At 30.6% G+C, this 24,384-nt stretch overlaps 1 protein-coding gene across 1 annotated transcript; it reads left to right on the plus strand.

Annotated features, from left to right (window-relative positions):
* Positions 1–194: 194 nt before the first annotated feature.
* Positions 195–23,760, plus strand: LOC128385798 (voltage-dependent calcium channel subunit alpha-2/delta-3-like). Its single transcript, XM_053344719.1, has 15 exons — positions 195–426; positions 3,711–3,792; positions 3,867–4,584; positions 4,831–5,420; positions 9,435–9,791; positions 9,899–9,958; positions 12,419–12,484; positions 12,556–12,630; positions 16,086–16,166; positions 16,388–16,483; positions 21,627–21,990; positions 22,066–22,150; positions 22,222–23,199; positions 23,264–23,468; positions 23,547–23,760. Exons 1-15 carry the CDS (start codon positions 320–322, stop codon positions 23,670–23,672), a joined length of 3,990 nt encoding a protein of 1,329 aa, XP_053200694.1. The 5' UTR covers positions 195–319; the 3' UTR covers positions 23,673–23,760.
* Positions 23,761–24,384: the final 624 nt, after the last annotated feature.

A 24,384-nucleotide genomic window follows, 5' to 3' on the forward strand; every position in this document is an offset into this window, starting at 1 on the left:
AATTTTTCTAGTCCAATGGATTAAATCAGATCGAAATCATTTCTTTCTAATCAAAGATCTTCCATTATTGTTTTCTCTTTCATTTAGCTCAATTATTGTTAGAAAATTATTTGTTTTTTCATCTTATTCTCTTCATGATGATCCTCATCTTCTTTCCATCTCATCGATATAAATAGATTTTTAAAGTTAGTTAACTTTGTTACTTGGTAACGAATCTTCATCATCATCTTGATTCTTCTTCCTTGAAAAATATTTGCCTGGTGGATTCAAGTGGATTAATAAAAATCTTCATCCAAAGATTAACGGGAGTAATTCAAAGATGAAGTTAATCTTGTATATTGTTCATCACTTGATCATCTTAATTGTGTTAATCAGTTGGAGTCCAACGGAACTGTACCAAGAACCAATCAACATCGATCAAGATCTGTAAGAAATTGAAATAACTTTTTCCTTTATCCTTGATATTGGATAAAAATCTTTTCAATAGTTAATCCATGCAAGTGTAATCGATTAATTGTCAACTTAATTGCACATTTTATTCTCGGGATGATTGATAAAACTTTAATCAACATCATTGTAATGTAATCGGTTGATGTTTCATAGTATTAAACGATAACTCTTCAGTTGTTTCACGAACTAATGATGTTGTTGATAGACAAACAAACAGATTGATTAAAGTATCGACACAACAGTTAGTTGATCGGTGAAAGAGTAAAAGTGATTAGGACAAAAAAAGAGAAATTTTCGAGTTGAACAATCGATTCGAGTTTTTGTGTTAAGTTGACATGAAATCAATTGTCAACAAGATAAAGATGAATCTCGATGAGATCAAATGATTGGTTAGATGATGAGAATCAATTTCATCTTGACGGAATTTATTGGCAGCAAAAATGTGATCAGTTCTCAAACGGGATAAAGAAGGAAGAAAAAGATGATGATAAATCAAAACCATGGTAAAAATAGAGATTAGAAGAGTAGCCATGGGAGGCTCAGAGTTTTGGTTCGCTATCAACATGAAAAAAGAACAAGAAATAGATGAGAATTTGGAGGAAGAGGAAAAAAGAAAGGAAAAAGTTTAAGTGCACGGCCTGAATCAGAATCTTCATCGATTTGTTCGAGCAAAATATCAATGGGATCCTTTTACTCTGCATTTTCTTATCATCATCTTCTTCTTTTTTCTGTCTCTCACTCTCTTCGATCTCTCTTTATCCTTTTCCTCCTTCTCTTCATCCTCCTTCCATTAAAACTTTGCCTCCTTTTTCTCAGCATCATCATCATTTTATTCATCCACATCACTTTAGTCCAACCTCGAGTGTTACTTTCATTTGTTTCCTCTTTCTGTTTCATTTTAATCATCATTATCTTCATCATCTAAAGATGAAAACAATGTTATCCTGGTGAAATATGAAATATGAAGTTTATAACAACTGACTGAATGCCTTTGATATTTCATGTCACGAATTCAATTTATATTGTTTTTTACATTCTTCTGGCAAAGTTAATTTGATATAACCAGAAATCTAATTACTGTTACCCCATTGGTATTTCAATCATTTAATTGTTGTGAATCGAAGCGATTTAATTTAACTGATTGGCTAGACTGGTCATCTTCATATGTCACCATTCACAAAATCACAGTTTAAGCATCGATTAACTTAGAGAAACCTTTTCTAATCTTTAAATTGTATCATACTCATCTCCAGGGCATTTCACCAAGTTTTTGATAAGTTTTCAATAACAACTTTTCCGGCTAGGTTAGGTGATAAAATTTGAATTCTGACCACCAAATGACCTTGAAATTGAAATAAGCCAATTGAGTATCACTCAAAATCCCATAGCTCAAATCTGAGGCATGAATACTCAAAGAAAGAAAAATTATTCATGAAAATGGTTGGAAACTTGGTGAAATGCTCTGTATTTATCCATCCCAATGGGACTGATAGATAATTATTTGTTCCAATGAAACATAATGATGATTATCACCAAGAGATTAAGATGATTTTTTATTTACTTATCACTCAGATAGACAAAGGTTTCTCTTGTCTTTTTTGTTCGCAAATTGATTAAGATTTGTGTGATTCACTGATTAGTGTTAGCATAAAATTAACATTGATTTGTGATTATCAACAATTACATGAGTTAATGAAAAGAAGATCGAGACTCATTGCTTTCTAATTAAGACTTAATGTTGATCTGGACAATCGAAATCATATTGGGTTAATTAATCTTTTCCAGTTTTTTATTCTTAATCAGGTCAGATATTACTCTTTGTTTTTCTCATCATTCTTATCATCCTAATCATCATTATCCTGTGTCTCTCATTACTTATGTTATTCTAATGATAACATAAAATTATCTCATCTAATCAATGAATTAAGCCAATTACATTCATCTGATCTGAGCTAATAATAGACTAGATTAGTTTCATTCGTATTCAAAATGTCCAATAGTAGGTAAAGGGGAAACTCCATTTAGCTCTGAATTCAGGACAAATGGGTCATCATCTAATCACGCAATCAACAAGACGATCATGATAGAAATTATGTGAATTGGAATTGGAACATTTCGAAAAGAAGAACATTATATTGTTGCATATTAGTGACATTAGAAACAATTTATCTACAAGATTATCATTCGATCATCATTATAAAATAGTATTATAAATTGTAATGAATTTCTGACTGAGATGATCGGTGCTGATTATTGATCATTTAAATGGTTCATTTTTTGCTTGTTTTGACCCAACATTAGGCTTTAAATTACCTTTGAACATTTCGATCTCATCTATCAGGATATTCATTAGGAGTAGAATCAAAAGTTAATCCTATTTTAATTAAGAATATTTTCTACGTATTAAACTGTTCATTGGTGATATGATTAGTTCATTTAAGTTTATTGTTAATTAGATTTGATTGACTAAAATTATAACCCAAATAATGACGAGGGAACAATTAAAATCCACTGGAATGAAACTGAATCAGTTGATCATTTGGTATAGTTGTTATTTCCAGTTAATGACTCGTACTTAATTAGTAGTTAACTAAGTTAATTTAGTGTGAATATTGTAGATAAACTGAAATTTATTGATTAGTTAATTTTGCTGTCAAATCAACTAGGTTTTTTCTTGATGATTTTTAATAATGTTGATTAGTTTTTAACACTATTAATAAATTGAACAATTGAAATATTGATACTGAACTTGTTTCAATTCTGAATGAATGGAGTTTCTATTAATAATTAATTGGATGTTTATTATTTTCTTACCTTTAATCTTTTGTTCATAAATCATAATCTTAAATCTTTGATCTTTTCATTTGATATTAATGTCACTTAATAAAGTTAATCAAATCAATAAATCAATAGAGATTAGAAAGTGGAAAACAAGATAAACAATGAAACATGTTTACTGATAAACAATCAGTTAATCATAATCATTTAATCTGATCTTTTTGTGACATTTAACTGAAGCAAACAATTTACATTTTCAGAGATTAATATTAATAGAATGTCATTTGTAATTTAATTTAATTGTTACACGCAACTAAATGATTATCAATCAAAACATGTCCTATCAAAGACAAGTACAACAAAACAATAAAAGAGTCGGTGATTTGTTTTTCGTGTTGACAATTTACAAAATCAAATTGATCAAAATGATTTGGATTGTCCATCTTCTAATAATTAATTTATTAATTGTTTACAATTCGCAGAATCCGTCGTTGGGCAAATGATTTAAGTAAAAATCTTAACCAATATATATCACAGGAATTGTGTTATGATCAAATCAATGAGGTAAGTGGTTTGATTATGTGTTTTGATTCAATTTGTTAAATTTAATTTCCTCTGGAATTTATCTTGATTGTTAGAAATTCGCAATGAGTGAAGCTACAGTGGTTAAGCAAGATACCGAAGTGTTAATGGCCGAGATTAAAAGTAAATTGGAATTGATGTTCCAAAAGAAGAAAACTCTTGCCATGAACATAGTTCGAAGAGCCGAAGAGTTAGCAGAGAAACATATTTATGATTCGAATTTGAAATTCGATTTTCCGGAAGTCAAAAGACTTTACGAACCTGATTTGGTTCTAACCAATACTTCAGTTCCACCGATTAAGTTAAAAATAGAAACACCCAAAGAAGAAGAAGAGTGGAGAAAATCATGGGAAGATCCGAGATTCTTTTCAGTTCATGTCGAGACGGATGAACATTTCAAAGGAATCGCAGTGAATAATAAAATGTCCGCAGTCCATCTTCCCGTTAATGTATATTATGGCCGGAATACGACCAAGAATAGCATCAAGTGGTCTTCGGGATTAGATAAAGTGTTTACTTCCAATCATGAATATGATCCTGACTCTTATTGGCAATTTTATTGCTCCATTGATGGTTTTCTCCGCGTCTATCCTTTACATCACTGGCGATACCCTGATTTCTTCATGAAATCAGCTCCAACGCCACCACCAAATCAGCCACAATACATTAAACCACTTGACCTTTATGACTGCAGAGTGACCCAATGGTTCATTCGAGCCGCGGCCTCACCCAAAGATATGGTTATACTTATTGACACCAGCGGATCTATGAAAGGTGGTTAACAATTTATTATGACTCTAATATCAAAACAAGGGGTTCCTTACGTACTACGGCTTAGATCATTTTGTCCGCTCTCTGAAAACATACGTAGAGCTCGTTTCAACTAACAGCTAGTGAATTTCAGAGTAATTTAGTGCAAGAGCCGTCGTGTGTAAAGAACCACTTGTAAGGTATGACATTTGACTAACTACTTGTTTAATTGTTTGACTAATTAAATCTATTTTATTCTGTTTATCTAAGGCCAAAGACAGGCGATCGCTAAAGAAGTAGTGGTGAATATATTGGAGACCTTAACAGAGAACGATCATATTGGTGTATTTAACTATTCATCTCGAATCGAGTCGATTGTGGATTGTTTCAAAGAAAATCTTGTACCTGCATCCAGGCAGAACCTCCAGTTATTCCGTGAGGCAATTTCGTCATTACGAGTTAACAATCAATCGGAATTACTTTTAGCTTTAACCAAAGCTTATAACATTCTGTTAAGTGCCCGTCGATCAGGAACAGGAGCTCAATGCAATCAGTTGATTATGTTGGTAACCGATGGAGTCTCTGAAGATCTGCAAAAAGAATTGGCTAAAATTGATACTGATCATCGGATCCGTATTTTCACCTATTTAGTTGGTAAAGAAATAACGGAAATTATGCCAACGCGAAATTTGGCCTGTAATAATCGCGGGAGATTTTCTCACATAAAAGACTTCTCTGATATTCGAGAACATGTTCAGCAATATGTGGCTACTTTGAGCCGTCCAATTGTGCTACTCCAAGGGAATAAATCGATCGAGGAGAGGCCATACATTTATACTGCCGTTTATGCAGATCACACGGTAAGTGTCTGAAGACTATCAAAGAAAAAGTGGTTATTATTTCACTGGAAGGATTTTATAAGAGATGAATATGAAAAGTGAATTGAATTTTTCATCTGATGAATTATTTATCAACATTTCTTGTTTACACATAGATTCAGCTTATATATTAATATATTTATTAATATTAACAATAATCAGAGACTCAAGAATTAAATTATTTTATTTTGAATAGTTGATAATCAAACCATCACTTTCAAGTGAAAACAAATTAACATTGTCAGTCAACTGGATCAGATAACTTAATTTCATGATTAATCTTTGCTCATGTTTTCATCAACTATAACTGAGTTGACTGAACAACAATAACACCGTTTCAACAGCTTTTTTTCACACTGATCGTCTCATTTCCGTTTCCTCAAGATGTTCACAAGATGAATTCAAGTACAATTGCAGTTTATCTGGGCTTATCTCAGCTTCAATTTCCATGACTCTTAGATAATGATTTCAACTCTTTCCAAACTTAATCATCATGCTACAAACAAGTGATTAAATGTATTTGAAAAAAAGATGAAATTTTATCTTCACTTTTTTCCTCCAAGATAATAAATGATATTAAGTGAATCACATTTTAATGTTATCCTTTTAAGGGGATGAGGTGAGCATGAAGTAAATGGAGGTAAAAGGGAGGAGTAGGAGGTGAACATGATGAAGGATGATTATCATGATGATTCTTTTTCTCTTCATCGAAAAGGAAGAGACGATTATTGATGTTTCCGGGCAACTATTATCAATGAACTTTTTTCAGTTTTATCTTCATCTCTCTTTCTCTCTCTTCATGGTGATGAAAATGATCATTTCTTTTTGTGAATCTTAACCCATTAGGTTTCTTAGCATAGACAAACTTGAGGACGAGTAACATTCATACAGGGTTATTCAGCTTCATCGAAGTTTTTTTCGAAAATATTCTTTTCTGAAATGACCTTCATGACAAACACGTTCATCGATAATCTCAATGACCTTAACCATTTGAATACAAGACGATCACAACTGTGTATCACTCAAATACCATTTTTGTTTTTGGAACTCATAGTTACCGAGAGAATTGAAAAAACCTGGCCCTGTATAATAATCGAAAAACATATAAATCTATCATTTGACCTGAATCAGAATCTCGGTGCTGAACAGGGAATGAATAATAATGAATAGAGTAGAGAGATATAGTTGATGATAAAAAGAATCATTTGAAAGGAAATAATTTGAAGATTGATTGTGGGCACATTATATGTTCGGGATTTGATTGAGTAAGATCACGATGTTTCATCTTCATTTTCATCATCATAAACTATCATCATTATTTTATATCATCACTTCATCTTTTTAGTTTTATTCACAATTCGATTGAAGAAATAGCAATGAATTATTAGATTGAAACCCATAATTAGAGTAAAATGTAATAACAATTCAACTGTTTCTCTATATTTATATCATTTTCTTATACTTGGATGAAGACGAAGATAAAAGGATCGTTTTATCATCTTGTCTTTTTCTCTATTTCTTCACGCAATCCTCCTTACACCCAATTCTGTACTTTTGCCATGATTATGAAGATAAAAGCAAAGAGTAGACAGAGATATATGTTAACCCATTGTCATTAAAAGTAATATTATAAATATCTATTGTTTCCTTGGATTTAAACAAAGAATGATATTAGATGATTATGAGAATGATGAAGATGAGAAAAAGAGGAAACGGAAGTGAGCCTCCGAGGGACGAAAAAAATGAATGAGTGAATGAAAGACAATGAATGATGAGTAAGACGATAAAAAGAAAACAAAAAGAGAGTAGAGCAAGTGAGAATAAAGATAACTGAAAGATGAAGAGGAAAAAGAAGACGTTCATGATGATCAATGATATTCTCTCTCTCTCTCTCTCTCTCTCTCTCTCTCTCTCTCTCTCTCTCTCTCTCTCTGCATTTTATCATCTTGAGCAGACAGACGAGGAGAAGAGAGAAAGAGAAAGAGAAATAGTATGTGGATTGCTTATTTAATGGCTCAAGAGATGATCGACTGGAGATGAGGATGCGAAAGTAAGAACCTCTTCCCCAATAGTCTGAATCTCTCCTTGTCCCATGCAATGAATAACTTACAAGAAGATAATGACAAGACGAAAACTGTTGACCTAACAAGTTTTTCTTTTCTCAATACAAAGGCTTGTTTTTCATTAGATTTTGTGGTTCATAAACAAAAGACAATGTTATGGTTACAGCATCTTTTCATTTTCCTCTTATCCTCTCTTTTGCTTCATCATCCATCTTCTCATCATGCTCCTTCTTCATCTTCTCATTTTCATCTTCACATACGAGCTTGTGTCAAGTTTACATAACATTTACAATACTGATCCAAATCTTATCCGAGTCTCTTTATCCTTGGTATTTTTTAAACGGGGTGTTTACAGAGGTTTCTTCAGAATTTATCGTTTTAGTTTAGAAAACGTTAAATTCTGAACTCAGAATGATAATCTCATTCTTCACTGAATTTCTCAGAAATTAATGAAATGACCTTGATAAAGTCAAAACTTAGAGAACTTTGATTCTGATAAATCCACGGTCAAATTTGACCTTTAAAAGACATTTATTTCTTGTGATATTCAGTGAAATAGTCACAATGAATAAGGTGAGTTGTTAGATCGATTGTTAGTAGTTTTAATAATATCATATGGGTTTATTATGATATTGAATGTTCATGTTATCATGATAATTTCATCTTCATCAGGTTTTCCCTTGAATAAGTTCTGGATGATACTTAGTAAGAAAAATACTGAGCCTTTTTTATAAACTTACTTGTTATCATCTCAACAACTTTTACTTTTTTGTTGTTTTCTTGCTAATCTTAACATGATATTCAATGAATGAGTTGCTCCAACATCTTCCAGTTGATGAGAAACAGTTTGATGATGAAGATAATTGTAATAACATAGAAGATTAAAAGGAAAAGGATGATGAGCTCTTAATCATTGACATTATAATGAGACCTTTTCATTTAATTGAGAATTGAAACTCATGTAATCTTGTGATTATCATCTTACTAATCATCATGATTAAGTTGACTGCTGATTATTGACAATTGAATGTTAACCTTAGTTTCATTGAGGTTCAATTGAAATTTGTATGAGTCAATTTATACTTCAACTGATTAACTTTTATTCATTGGAATTGCAATTGATAAATGAGCTTCAATCTTGAAAAAGAAAAAAAGTTTCAAAGAAGTGAAAAAAGTTCAGACAGCTCTGAGTTTAAATCAATGAGTTGCTTTTTTCAATCCATAGTTCATCAGATAAAGTAGTTACTGAGTATTTTCACTTATCCTTTCACAAGAAGATTACCTTTTGATCTTGAAATTAATCTTAAAACTTGAACAATCATGAAAAGTATATGAGGCAAAGAAAAGATTTGAACTTTTCTGAGTTTCTATTTCATCATGTTCATCATCGTCCATGGTAAACCAGGTATGCTGGTTATCGTTGCTGTCCAGTCACAAGATGAATCGAGGAATCGGATTGGAAGATTAACAATCATGAGCTACTCTGTTCTCTTTCCTGGGAACAAAAGGTTTCCTGAACTCATCAATATTAAGGCGAAAACCCTTAACAGTTTAATAGTAAACTTGAAACCTCATGATACATGTTTACACCCGATTCTTGTTATCATGTTGATAAATTATCTTACAGACTGAAACTTCCTGATAACTGATAACATCTCTAAATTTACAGTAACTTGGGTATTAGAACTTTTCAACTGTTGACCGTGAACAAGTTTCACCAGAATTCATTTGAAGTTCCATGTTAATTAATCTTTCATCTTGAGACTGTCTGTTAACATGTAAACCCAATTGTGAATTTAGATTGTATTTCGAACTCGAATAGTCCTGTTCATCTAGTGTAATAATCCTCATTAAATTTATCGAGCTGTCGGATCATTTGGTTGACATTGATATTCTAATCAAATTTTTATTCTTATTTGGTTGATCTGATCAGGAAATTGATTTAGCTCCATGGATCTGGGATGCATTGGAACGATCAACGATTCGAGAAGCTTACCAAAGAAGATTAATTCGATTACAGGAAGCAAAAGGTGATGATGTTTTGAATACTCGTTACACTATCGATTCACCGGAAGAGAAAGACTACGAAGACGATTTGGAGAAAAAGATGGCATCAGAAGATGATTCAGTTCCTTTGAGAACGGCAAGAGAAACGGAGCCAAATAGCAAGAGTGTCGATGGAACAGAGGAAGTCAAAGCAAATGGAGGTGAAGAGCAAGTGAATAATTCTGAAGGCACAATTAATGGGAAACCGAACATTGAACCGAAAAAAGAAAAGTTTAAGCCTCGGGTAAATTGATACTCTTTTTTCCATGTGACACTTTTTCCTCTTCATTTTTACTCCTTTTTTACGATAATAACATTTTTATTCTCTTTGTATTCGAAAACTTGACTCAGGTTCCATTCGATCTGATGACAACAATTGCAATTCCAGTCTTAAATCGTAGGAACTCAACAGTAAGTCTCAATGGACATGATAAACAAAACACCAAAATATAACGATAAAATTTACTCTTTCGAGAACTTGAAACTTTTTTTCAATAAGAAGATGATAAAGTCGTTTATCCTTTTCTTTATTCTTCCCCTGCAGCAAGAGGATGAAGATGATGATGAAGAAAAAAAGGAAAAGATTTCATGATAAGAACTCCATTGAAGTTAAACTTTATTCATCAAAGTGTATAAATATAATAATAATAGAATTTCAATTGTTCGAACTTGAAAAGAACTCGATTTAACTGATAGAATAACGAGAGAAAAAATCAAAATCGAAAATTATTATTTCCTTATTAAACCGGAAACTGCCTAAAGAGATTCGAAAGAATTTAAAATTTCTGGATCGACTTTTAATCGTTATTTCATTTGTCCAAATTGTAGATGTAAATTTCCCCCTTTCAGAACTCTGAACAGATTATCGATCTCGATTTTATATCTATTAAATTAATTATAATCTGCTTCACATTTTTCGTTACTGTCATTCAACATTTGATATAATTCACAATGTAAACATGATTTATTATTAATTTTTGTTCAATCAGTTTCATTTATGTAAATATCAAGTTAATTGTTTGTTTACTTAACTAATATATTTATGGATAAAGTGATTAAATAACCCAATTTGAGCAATCAAAATGATAGTATTTCAATATCATAGCTGATAATTAAATTTAACTTGATCATTTTTCATCAAGGTATTAGCAACACTTAGGGACCAGTATGTTGTAAGAAATTAGGTTGAAATAATATTAATACTTGAGTTTTAATGGTAAATATAAATAATACAGAGATTAGTCATGTTGATAACTTGAAGTTTATTCAAAATCAGATTAATCGTTTCATTTTCAAATTTTATTAATTAGTAAGCTATTTTTTACTTATCAATTGGTCATTGATATGGATCATGATTTCATCAATTATCAAGAATAATGAATCTCTGTCAGATGATAATAACTATTATTAGGGTTATGATGAATGCTTGAAATGTAATATGATTATCATGTTGATATCGTTAGTTAAACAATCCAAGATTAATCGAAACTCTGATCATGATGAAATGATTGGTGAAAGTAATGATAGTAATAAATGAATTCTGACAATCAACCTTTTTTCAGTAGTTTTTTGTCAACACATGAAATATGATTAAATGTTGACCGGAAGTAAAAACCTCTTCAACTTCCTATTGAGTGAAATAATTTCTCAACCAATGGTCCACTAATATCGGGTGTCAATAAACCCTCCACTCGATTCATTCAACCAGAATTTCTTCATGGGGCTTTTCACAAACTCATGATGGATCCCATGTAAGCTTATCTTTATCGATTAGTTTCCAGAAACTTAAGCTCGATACTTGATTAGACAGAAAATTCAAGTCACTCAATCGATTCATGAGATTAATCAAATTTATCATTTGTTGTGGTTATACAGCATCTTTTTATTTACTTTAATTATTTATAAATTTCGTTAGCGAAGATATAAAACCGATCTACTCAGAATCAGAACAAAGTTCTTATAAAAGTTAAAAATGGAACAAAATTGAAAGAATATGAAATTGTCTTAATAATAATAATGTTTTTATTTTGTTTTCCTTTTTTCTTTTCATGCAATGTTATTGAGAATCTTATTCTTGTCATCTTCATATCATCATCATCATTGGAATGATCTTCAATCTTCTTTATCTTCATTCATCTTTTGTTCTTTTTTTCAAAAATTTCAGTAACATTCATTTTCGGTATGAATAATTTGTATAGTTTTGGTTAGAATTGAATAAAAAAGATGTTGTCTCGAGCATCTCTGTCATGATGATCACTGAAGAGGATAAAGATAATGATCATCATGATGAACATAATCTAGACAATAAGAAAGGATTGAACATTTTAAGATAAAAAGTCACTCAAGTTCACCGCCCCTTAGAAAATAACATTACCCTCTATACATTTTAATTCCTCAGAAGTTCAGTTATCGTCATCATGAACATGATCATTTTCAACGATAACATTGAATTAATACAACTTTATTTATCTTCATGATCCATGATATTTTCTAATAATATATATCAGTAACAACGTGATTTAAATTTGAGCAATTTACCCTCAGGCTATTTGATTTGATCATTTATCAATTTTTTTCTTACTTCGATGGTAAATAACTTCAATGAGATGAGTGAAAAAGTTTCCAATGAAATGTTATTTTTATTCATATTAATAGGTTTTAATTGTAACAAATGATTAAAAGATAATCGGATTAACCTTATTCAATAATAACATCGTTATAATAAGTATCAGGTTAATACCTTGAACCCACTGATGTATTCAGGTTCAATCTACTCCCACAAGGAGAAGTTAATGATTTTAATTACAATTTAAACCAACGATGATTGACTAGTTAATTGTTTGTTTAATTTTCTTCTTTTTCTGTCTCAAGCTTTTAGGTGTTGCTGGTGTTGATGTTCCGCTAAATGAAATAATCAAATTGATTCCAAGTTATAAGGTAAATTGAAAAGGAATCAATTTTCACAACAATTAACATAACCAAATTAATTAATGTTCTCGATAATTCAGATTGGTGTAAATGGTTATTCGTTCAGTATCAATAACAATGGTTTCGTTCTTTATCATCCAGACCTTCGCACTCTGGTAAGTAAATACTCTGATGAATTATCAGAATTGATGAAATTTTGCCAATCAGGGGAACAAAAAAATTCTCATTTATTACTAAAATCTGATCGAAGTTTACGCATTTTCCTTGTTATCGTAGTAACCTTAGTAACCCCTGCAGAGACAAAACTCTCAACAAGGAACAGTAAACAGAATCTAAACTAAACAGCACCAGAGGTTTAGATGACTAAATCTGCTCAATTCTTCTCTTCATCTCTCTCTCTCTCTCTCTCTCTCTCTCTCTCTCTCCTAAGTTCATTCATAACTAGATAATGTTATTCCAACCTCAGTAAATCCACAACCAGAACTTTGAATATCACAGTCAATCCCTTGACTGTTATACATATCGATATTTTTTGCTTCTTCTTCATTACTCGCAATTGAATCAGAGTTGCAAATCTATGAAGCAGATAATCTTGAAACTCAACTTGTTTTATGAAACAAAAAACATTCATCATCTTCGAAATAGTAAATCTGAAATTCAGGGAATGGAATGAAAAATAATATAAATTTTCAGAAATGCAATAAACTTTTTTCTTTCCAAAAGCTTGTTCTCAATTACAAACCTCCAATTTAAGTTGCCAGTATTAAGATGATGAATACTTGCATGATTGAGATAATGGTGATGAAAAAAAATTGAAAAGTTTCAGAAAAATTCTCCCAACATGAAAGTTCATCACATGTAAACGATTAATGCATTGATGAATTTTATCAATAGTGTTTGTGATTTGACCTGATAAATAGATAAAATTTGGTTATAATAAATGTTTTTTTTCTCCCTTTCCACTAAACACCATTATTTTCATGTTCTGAGAATTCCTATACTATCAATAGTAAAAATAATCTGAAACCATCAGAACTTTTTCTGAGTAACAAAACGAAAAAAACTAAAACTCTGAATATTTACTGGCTCCCTTCTTCCCAAAGAATAAGGGTATTAAATTTCATGTATTCTCTTCATAATCAATTCATAAACTGCTTAAGTATAGAATCGAACAAATTGAATAGCATAATCAACAAAGAAAAATGAGTTTTCTTCAACGATTATTTTTGATCATCATTATCATTATTGTTCATCATTAGAACTTTTTTGCTCATTTTCTCCTCATCAATGTTTTTCTGATTCAATTACATTCATCCATTTATCATTGTAGCCATTGAACAGATCGAAGGTATTTTTTGTTCGCCATGAATATCAGATTAATGCTCAGATCTTACAGGATAATTAAGCTAACTTTTCTGTAAAAAGTCATCACAAGTTATCGATTTAGTCTAAGTGCAATATCAACACTGTTTGTTATGTTATCAAGCCGTAACTTCACTAGTAGGCCTAGAAAAATTTATAGTTTACAAAAAATCGTCAAAGTGGTTTCTTCGAAGAATAACCTTCATGACCTTGACCTTTAAATATGCCATAAGTTTCTACGTAATTGCAAAAAGACGTACATACAAATTAGCTGAATCGCCCTGTAGTATCAAAAATTGTTAACATTGATATTCAGTCTTATGAATGTTATTTTCGAGCTGATTTCTTGTATCATTTTTTGTTATTCTATTAATAACTCTTGGATAATTTGAATTCATCTGAATTATTATTATCGCCTTTTAATAGTTATTATGATTCGATGTATCGGATTTCAAAGATTTCATTTCTTATACAATTCGATATCATGTTTTCACTATCATCTTTTAATGATTATTGAATCAATATTCTTTATCCTTTCAATTCTGCAATACCTGTAATATTATCCGACTCTAAATTGGCTCACCATTGGGATGATAAAGCTTGAAATTCTGTCCAGATTCATTAATCTAATTCTGTCTCTTCACGATGATCCTCGTGATTACAAAATCTTCATCTTATCGTTTAGGAATCATTCTCACGTAGTTTCATCGTCATTATCAGGAAATGAGATACTACTCTGAGATGATTTTGATGGTAAAAGATTATCTGAACCATCCAAGTCTCATTATTGTTTCAATCCTCGGCCAGGATAATTACCATTACAGTAATGTACTAGTATTAGGAGAAACATAAAGTGGCAATCACTTAATTGCTTTCATCAGCTAATCCAATTTTTAATTGAATTGAGTTTTAAATAATAACTCATGATTTTAGATTCTCAGAATAATTTCATTAGGCTTATCATTTAGCAAGAGATTTGAAACAATTAAAACTCTATCATCAGTTGATTTTGTTTTCTGTTCACAATAAACTCAAAATCTTCAAAATAATTAGTCTATATTAATAACCCCTACAATCAACTAATGTACTCACAAACAGTTAATCAGTTTCGATAATCTTTGCTCGATAATTGTTGAATTAGTTCAGGTTAATCTAAAACTCATTGAAATTACAGTTTACCTTTTAATTTGATCAGTGAGCTTCTGTCAATTTACTAAATGGCTCTTATTCTTATAGTATCACAATTAATTAGCAAGGATAATTGTTTGTCTATGGAAATGAAGGAAAATCTATTACAACACTTTATATTGATGTCAATTAACTGGATTAAAATTTACAGAATCTAATTGAATAAACTTGAGATAATAATTGAATTGAATGTATCAAACGACCCTAATTGCTGTATCTTTATTTGAGTTAATTGAATCAATATCATGATCATTAATAAGTCAACACCCTCAATTCTACTGATTCGTGAACTGAACTTTTCCTTTATTCAGATAAACATGATTCATTATTGTCTATCTATTAGTATCATGTATCTCGGCAATTTTTTATTCTCATACACCACAAATCAAAATAAATGATTATGTAACTTAATTGATTGTATGCTGGATACATGTACTGATTACCTTCTATCTAGTTAATTAACATTAATAATTACCTGAAATGATTTAAACAAGTTTTTTTGAAATAACTCTTTCATCTTTGGGTATTCAGACCCAGACTCGAGTTAAGAAAAAGTTTTGGTGACACTCAATTGTTATATGTGATTTCAAGAGCATTCCGGTCATTCTGTAACGAACGATTCTAAAGATTATTCAATTTTACGTTTCTTTTAAGTATTAACAAGAAATGTTGTTATAAATTTCCTATTGTCTTATTCTGATAGGTTTTGGTACGAATTTTTTTGATTAAATTGAATCGGATCGAAATCATTTGTTTCAAATCAAAGATATTGATTATTATTTTTCTCTTTCCTTTTGCTCCAAACTTTGAATTTATGGTCAAACCAAATGTTCTTCCTACCAAAATAATCATCAAATGACCTCTAAACGTGGCCCGTAGCTAGTGACCTTTATCTTAGTACCTTACTAGACCCTAAGCTACAAAAATCTCGAATAGATTGACCAAAAGTCCATCTGATATTTAGTAGAGGAGTGATTCAAAAAACAAACCCGTTTAATTAGTGTTACCGCCCTGTTTATCAACTTGATAATTAACCACTGAATTTATTGTTTTCTTTCAGTTTCAAAATCTATTAAAGCCCTATTACAGCTCAGTTGATATTCTGGAAGTTGAGATTGCTGATAATAAAAAGGAATCCAGGGTAAGTTTCTAATTTCTTGATTACTTTCAGATTCTTGAGATGAACAATACAATATTAACTTTCTAGTTTAAGCAATAGTTAATTAAGTGATTAAACTTGTTGTTTGTTGAAAATCAACAGACTAAACATTATTCCAATTAAATTGTGATTCTCCATCTTCAACACTTGACTGGAAATCATTTAAAATCTCATTGCTCTAGTTTTTTCTCTTTTAATTTCAGCAATTTAGTCCTGATTTAATTGAGATGCGGAAAAATATGATCTATCGGAAGCCTGATTGTCGAACATTAAAAGTTAAATTGCACGTCGATTCAATGGTGAGTAATGATTCCGATTTATTATTCTGTTGAGGTTTCCGTCTAAATTGAATTAAGATTTTAGAATCAAGAAAATTTAATAATTAGTTGTGAACATTGTTAATCAAAGCAAAAGTAATTTAATGTAAATCAGATTGTTATTCAATCATGATTAAACTAATGTAATCTAATCAGTGACTGAATTGGTTTCGGTTCAATTGATTTCGTAGTGAAAAAATTTAGTTTCAACTGATCACATGGGAATTCTGAGTATCTGTTAATACACTCATGTTTTTTAACTGAAATTCTGATGAAAAGTTGAGATTATTCAAGATTGATGTGTTATTTTATCAGTTATCACCTTAATGTTAACATGTCGACATTGTTTTTGTTGAAAAATTCACTCATGTTATCAGAAAGTATCAGAGTTATTGTTAATGGTGATTATTAGTATTGAGTTAATAATTATTATTATGTTTGATGCTTCAGAGAACCATGGAAATAATCAAATTCATTGTTCAGTTTATTCATTCATTAAGTGAAGTGAAAAATTTTCGGGCGACTATGATCAATAATAATCAATCAAAAATTAACAAAATTAGATTAGTTGAATCGCCAGCAATCAATAAGAAACATCCGATAAGCCTCAGAATCCAAAATGAACAGAAATCATTACGTTGTTCAGATTCTTTAGAAAATTGTGAATTAATTCTAAAAGTGTGAAGTTAATGTTATTGTCAGAATGATAAGTTTACCTGAAAGAATCAAGATTGGTGATTACAACAACTTTTGAAATTTGAACAATCAGGATGAATGAATCTGATTAACAACTGAATTTTATTGATCAGAATATTTTCCTATTTAATAGTCTATCAACAACACCCACATCTCCTTGAATCACCATTTCCAATACATTTACTGAACAATTTTCATGTTCAATCGAACCCTCACCATGATGATTATCATTATTTATCGTCATCGAAAATGTGAGAGAAACTGAGTTATCGCGGTTCTTCATGAAATAAATGAAATGAACTGATCTTCAATTTTTTACTTTCCCTGCATTTGTCACCGACCCCATTAACTTGGACTATTCAAGTTTCTCATGTGAATTATGATTGTAAAAGTTTCAATCGCATTAATCAAATGGATTTTTGTTCAAATAATGAAACTCAATTTTTAATGATTTTCGAGTTAGTACCATTAAGATGACCACCTCATGAAGTGATAAAACTAAATAGTCACAATTAACATGATTTTATTTCGTCAAAACAAATCAACACAGCTTTCAGTTGATTAATTCTGTTCACACAGATAATGTTGATTTACATTGAAAGTTAATGTTCTGGTGAAATCGACCACAATTAATGTAACATTGAAATGATTACCACGAAAAGAATCATAAACTGAATTAATTGTTTGCTCGCTTGCTTTAATTTCAACTCTGGAAATGCAATTAACGATCATGTTAATCTTCATAATTAATTGGGATAAGAATAAGATAATTTTGACAAGATGGGATTATAATGTTACTTTGGTAATTAACGTTACATTTGATTCAAAACTTTTCATGTCTAACTCATTTTTTGATTCCTGGTTAACTAATTAATATTAATTTACTTTTTTATCAAACGACAATGCCAATCAATTATGATCGTCATCTCACTCTAATTATCCTCACAATCTAATTACTATTACATTGGCTAATCAATCATCACATAACCATAACCACTCAATAATAATTACAGTTCACTTACAAGATTAATCCTCATCAGATTAATCAAATATGAATGATCATTTTTATTCCCAATCAATTTATTCACCAGAATCTTATTAGTTTAATGTCAACTTAAGTCTTGTTATTTTTTTAATCTGATCAATATTCAAAAAATGATCCAGTTAATGATTTGCTTTTGTCATCATGCAAATGAACAATTTATCAATAGATGTTGATCATTGATTCATTGTAGCAATTTACTTTTCATGGGAAAAAGAGGATTAAACAATCGGAGATTATTGAAATCTCATTGTGTTGCAATTTTCAATTTTCATCTGATTGACAAATTGTTACATTGACATGGATTCTAAAACAATTAATCGTTAATCATTAATTTCATCAGTTTGACAACAATACAGATCAATATAACTTGAAGAATTTCGAGTAAAAAAATCTTCCAATGACCTCTAAATGAGTTCTTCGAGAAATCATCTCAATGACCTTGAAACTTCTAAAAGTTTTTAAAGTTCAATCTTATCTTTACGGTTTGATTGTCCTTGAGAATAGTTTTGTGAATTATAATTAAAACGAGCGTAAAACCAATTTGAATAGCTCTGTATAATAATAGCTTTTAATTAAACATCATCATCATCATTGATGATGAGCCACAAATTAGATTGACAATAAGTTTATTTGATCATTATAATCAGTTGATTAAGTAATTTGATTACTACATTTTCCATTCTCTCAGTAATCGCCCTGTCAATGATAAGATTAGTGATCGACTGCCAATTGAGATGAAAAGTCTTATATCATTAAACTATCGTGCAACTTTCAATAAGATTCTCTAATAGAAATATAAACAGAATTAATATTCACAACTTATTAATATTTTGTTCTTGGCAATTGTCGTGCAATTTATACCATTAATCTATCAATGAATACAATGTATTAGAAGAAGATTGAATTAACGATTCACTCACTTGTATTCACAATTCGATAAAATAAAACATGAGAATACAAAATAAACTGAGTAATTGTGATAATGATTCAGATAATAATGACTAAGGTGATAAATAGAAGACTAATGTTTAGGATTGATTTTTTTCTTCATTGATTATATGATTTATCTGTAATAATAATGTAAGAAAAACAAGATAAGAGGATGGAGAGATGATGAAATGGTATCTGATGTGCAATATCCTTATTGTGACTTGAATCTGGTTAACAATTGAAATGATAACTGGATTAACGGTTCTGATATTAAAGCTCAATCAGTTCTAACCACGTTCAATCAACATTAAATCAACAATGATCACTGATAATGACAAAGGTTACATTGACTTTCGGTTTCTTGTTGACATGATAATCATATTATTCTGAAGATGCTCAGTTACTAAATTCCTCAGAACATAATATAATCTCTTGCTTCCTTATCGTTTTCATGATATCTTTCCCAAGCTCTGAACATCCTATACATCCCATGAAAGTAATAATAATCAGTAAAATAATGCAAACAAATTATGATAAAATCCTATAGCATTTGCCTTTGACGAGGTGTAACCATATTAACTATTAAAATAACTTTTTTTGTCAAAAAATCAACTAATCACTTGGACATTGTCGTGTTGAGTTTATTAATAAAACTATTAAAACGTTTATTGCATGATCATAAACGATTGGATTAATATGAAATTCACTGTTTTTCAACATCAATTTATCATCTCTTCAGTGTCGATTGTGTCTCTCCCTCTCAGAGCATTTAATATTCAAGGAATTCAGTAACTCCCATGTAATCCCATCATTGAGATTGTTTTATGTCAATCATTACAATTTTGTTTCTCTCACTCCTCAACATCTTGTCAATGGATCAGCTGAATGATGTGTATGATTGTTATTATGATCAATGAGAGAGATCAAGAGTTCGTTGACAGATACATGATTACATATTAATTTATAACGTTAACAATTCAGGTTGTCTAGTAATCTTGAATAATAGGAATAATAACCATGATAAATATTGAATGTTCTGTCGTTTTCATTGCAATTTTTGACTTTCTGCTTGATCATAAACATGATTGAACCAGATTATGATTTCGACTGAATTTTAAAGTTGATTGAATCAGTCAACGAAAAGTAGGCATTTCTTTGTCCAAAAGTTTTGTGAAAATAAATTCTAAACTCTGAACGATATATTATGATAGGAATCTATTTGAAAAGTGCTCGAGGATAAGAAAAAATCTGTCAGTTTAAATAAACATTTGGTCACCTTGATGATCTTATTTATCGGTTAATCTTTTTTCTCTTTCAATTGTTTTCGTACGAAACAAATAGTTTGTTTATCAAAAAGAAATGAATTCTTTCAACAGGATCATCTTTCCGAATCATTTTGAGAGCTCAGCATGACATTTTCAGAACAATTTCCTAGTCTTATCGGTGATTGTTTTCTTTCTTCTTTCATTGTCCAGTTTAGATTATCATTTGAAATAATGTTATCTTACTGACCAATAGGATAAATTTTATTTCAAAAGAATTGAATTGAAAGTAGCTTCATGATTCAAGGAGAATAAATAAAATATTTTATTGTTATTAGTTAGCTGATAAAACTCAGAACAACATAAAAGTAATAGATGAAAAGTGACCATTAGTTTCAGACTTTTTTCATTGACCTTTCATTAAATTGAAGTTTAGTTTAATCCTGAGAATCTTTTCAGATCATTTTGTTTATCCTTCACATCAAAACATCGTAATCGCAATTATTGATTATCAATTTATTGCTTATGAATTTTTTTCATTTGGCTTCAGATTTCCTCAGGAAATCAATGAAATTTTATTTAAGGATCTTTGCTCGATCATTATTTTCATCATCAACTTAATCAATAGTTTGATTAGATTTTTACTTCAATGTATCATGTTTAACATGGTTTAAATTGTTCTGATATTTACAGTCTTAGTACAAATAGAATTGATTCTGTTAAATAGATTGAAATTAATGTTGACTTTTCTTGATTCTCAAATAATCTAAGATGCTCGGTATTCTCATTTTATCATGAATTGAGCCGCTATGGCAATTTCACTGGATATCTCAAATGTGTCAGACTTTATTAGTGAGCTGAGCATGAATTTCAAGGTCATTGCGATCGTTCCCTGAAGATCACGTTTAGATGTCATCGAGAGATATCTGTACAGGGACTTTTTAGCCGGTATTTAATAATATCCCAAACAAAGCTATGTAAAAGTCAAACACGATCAGTGGCTTAATCAGAACTGAAGGAGCTTCAAGTCCGAATCTCATTTCTCTAAAGAGTTAGTTTAGAGGTCATCTGAAGGTTTTTGAGAAGAAAGATCTGAAATCACTTATGAGTTTTAAAAGAAACGCCCTGTATAATAGATTATTACTCAGATGAAGTGATTATTAAAGTTCCATTCATTATTTATTTTATTTAGAAACGAGGGATGACAAGATTAAATAAATTCTGCTGGACTGCAATCAATGACACACCCTTTACAACGGCTATTGTTTTACCAGAGACTTATGGCCTCAGTACAATAAAAGGCCAATTGGATGCAACCAGTTATCCCGATTATAGTAAATACTTCACTTCCAATGATTGGTATGTCCACCCTGATTGGGTTTATTGTTATGTTAATCCTCGAAATCGAGGTGATCCAATGTACAAATCATTGTCCCCTGAGGCTATGGTCAAGCTTTTTCTCAATCGTTGGCGAGAAGAAGGAGAGAAGGCGATTGACTGGATTGGATCATTAGAGACAAATGCTGGGGGAATCGCTTCAACTAAACTTTTATTTTGTAAGAAAATATCAATGATTATAAACATGACAATCTCGATGATTAAATTACTTTTGTATCTTTTTTTTGTAACAGGCGATCGGGAGTTGATTGAAAGACTAATATTTGATGCTAAATTCACCAATATTAATTTTGATCAATGTAAATCCAACTCATCGAGGTAACTATTCTAATAATCACTTACGATTTTATATTGATATTAATTTCTTCCAATTGGTCATCTCATTTTAGGAAAACTGATCCGAAACTTGTATTGAAGCTTTTATCAACTCGTTCGGGATTAACAAGAGTTAAATTGTATCCTATTAAAGATCCATTATCAATGTCGAATTTTCCTGATGATTTTATTCCCGTTAAGTCGATTGATGACCTTTACTACCAACGATCAGTTGAATTTTCAACAAGAGCCAAAGAGAATTCGCTATTGTTTTCAATTTCATTCGATGCAGTTTCCAATAAAAAGCAATTGCAGGATGTTTACGTTTCTGTCTCGAAAGCGGTCATGCTGAGTTCGAAAAACTCTAAAGTATCTGATGTCCCAATCGGCTCAGTATTGGGTAAAATCCCATATAAACCATTCGCTGAATCATTCCTAAAGTCACCAGCAATTTGTTCCGGAGGAAATTGTCAAGTTAATTGTGATTCAAATGAGATTGATTGTCTTCTATTGGATAACAATGGTTACATTATTACTTCTGATCGAGACTTTCAAGATCCCGATGGATTAGTTCATTATGCTGGACTTTTTTTTGGACAACTGGACAGCGATCTTTTGGATGATCTTGTCGAAATTGGCTTATATACCAAGATTAAACTATTCGACTATCAAGCGGTTTGCATTGCTGAGGGCGAACGTCGTAGTGGATCAGCATCTTTATGGTCAACATTTGACTGGATTAAAAGTCTTGTTACTTGGATTTCCGGACAATTTATACTTAACACAATCAAGATTCTGATTACGATTGATTGGACTAATCACTATTCACATGTATTAGCTGATTACTTTTTACCATCAGATTATGATGTCGCATATTTGGAGAGACAAGCAAAACTTGATTATTTCAATAACTCGGCTGGTAATCTGATTGCTCCTGCGAGAACTTCATTTTATCCATGCGATAAATTTTTCCATCTCTATGAAGCTCAGAATCTTAAGAAATTCACCGAGCCAACAGCAAAGTCTTACACATTGGAAGATGGATGCGAACAGTAGGTTTAAATTCCATTTTAAATTAGCAAACCTGATTAATTATTATTCTCGCTTTTTCTTTAGAAATTATGTTGTCCAATCGATTCCACAGACAAATTTGATTATTCTAGTTTCGCATAATCAATGTCCTTCATCTCCAAAAAGACAATCAATTGTTCCTCAAGAAGTTACTTATGAATCGAAAACGGGTGATCCATGCGAGAAAATAAACACTCATCGAAAATTCGAAAGAAAACGGCCTACATCCTGCTTTGATTTCCATAAAAAGGTAAAATTCAATTAGAAAGTTGATATAATTAAAGTTCTGAATCCTCCTTTTCTATTCTGTATCTATTTTACTCAACAGGAATTCAATATCTCTAAACACGATTGTGGTCGAGGTGCTAATGTAAAATCTATTGGAATCATTGCCTTAATTTGTTGGATTATATTAATTAACAAGCAAATTAGTTTGTTACTTTTAAATAGTTAAAAGCAATTTATTGTTCGTTTTTCATTAATATCATTTATTGTAATAAAAATGACAATCAAAGCAATAAAATTCAATATTGTACAATGAAGGCTCTTAGCGATTCAGGTACTTTGTTAAAAGTCAAATGCTTTATTTTGATTTTACCATGAGGATGATGAGGAAAAGCAAATCTCCTGAAGCTCCAATGACTTGGTCAATTATTGAACCCACGATGAATCAGGTAAGAGTTAAGGGAACTAATCTAATCTCAATTGACCTTGATCATGGCGACCGAGTATCGTTCAGACTCATTCTTTTAAGGCTTAAGACTCAGGATTCATATTACCGTTATAATCGAAAAATCTATCTTTCGAATATTCACTTTAACAGTTACCAATAGATGGAGTTATAACTTCAATTTTTTGTTTTTTCGCAATTTCAAGATTTAGTACGATTACTAAGAGACTAATTGGAAGAAATTACCTGAAGTCTGTCAATTAGACAGACAATTTATCGTTAGTTTCAACTGTAATTTAGCCACGAGTAAAATGGTTACAATTAGATCAAAAGTCAAATGATTTGATTCTATCATTTGTTGTCGTGTTTGTTTTTGTTATTTTCTTTAATTGTTAACCCATTAACAGTCGTTGTTATCAGTTAAATCAGGAAAAGTAAATCAACTAACTGTTTCGTAACTGCGCAAGACTTTCGTCACCATGACGATGAGGATGAT

Source organism: Panonychus citri, unplaced genomic scaffold, assembly GCF_014898815.1.
Source record: "Panonychus citri isolate SS breed McGregor unplaced genomic scaffold, ASM1489881v1 Contig00050, whole genome shotgun sequence".
Taxonomy (NCBI): Eukaryota; Metazoa; Arthropoda; class Arachnida; order Trombidiformes; family Tetranychidae; genus Panonychus; species Panonychus citri.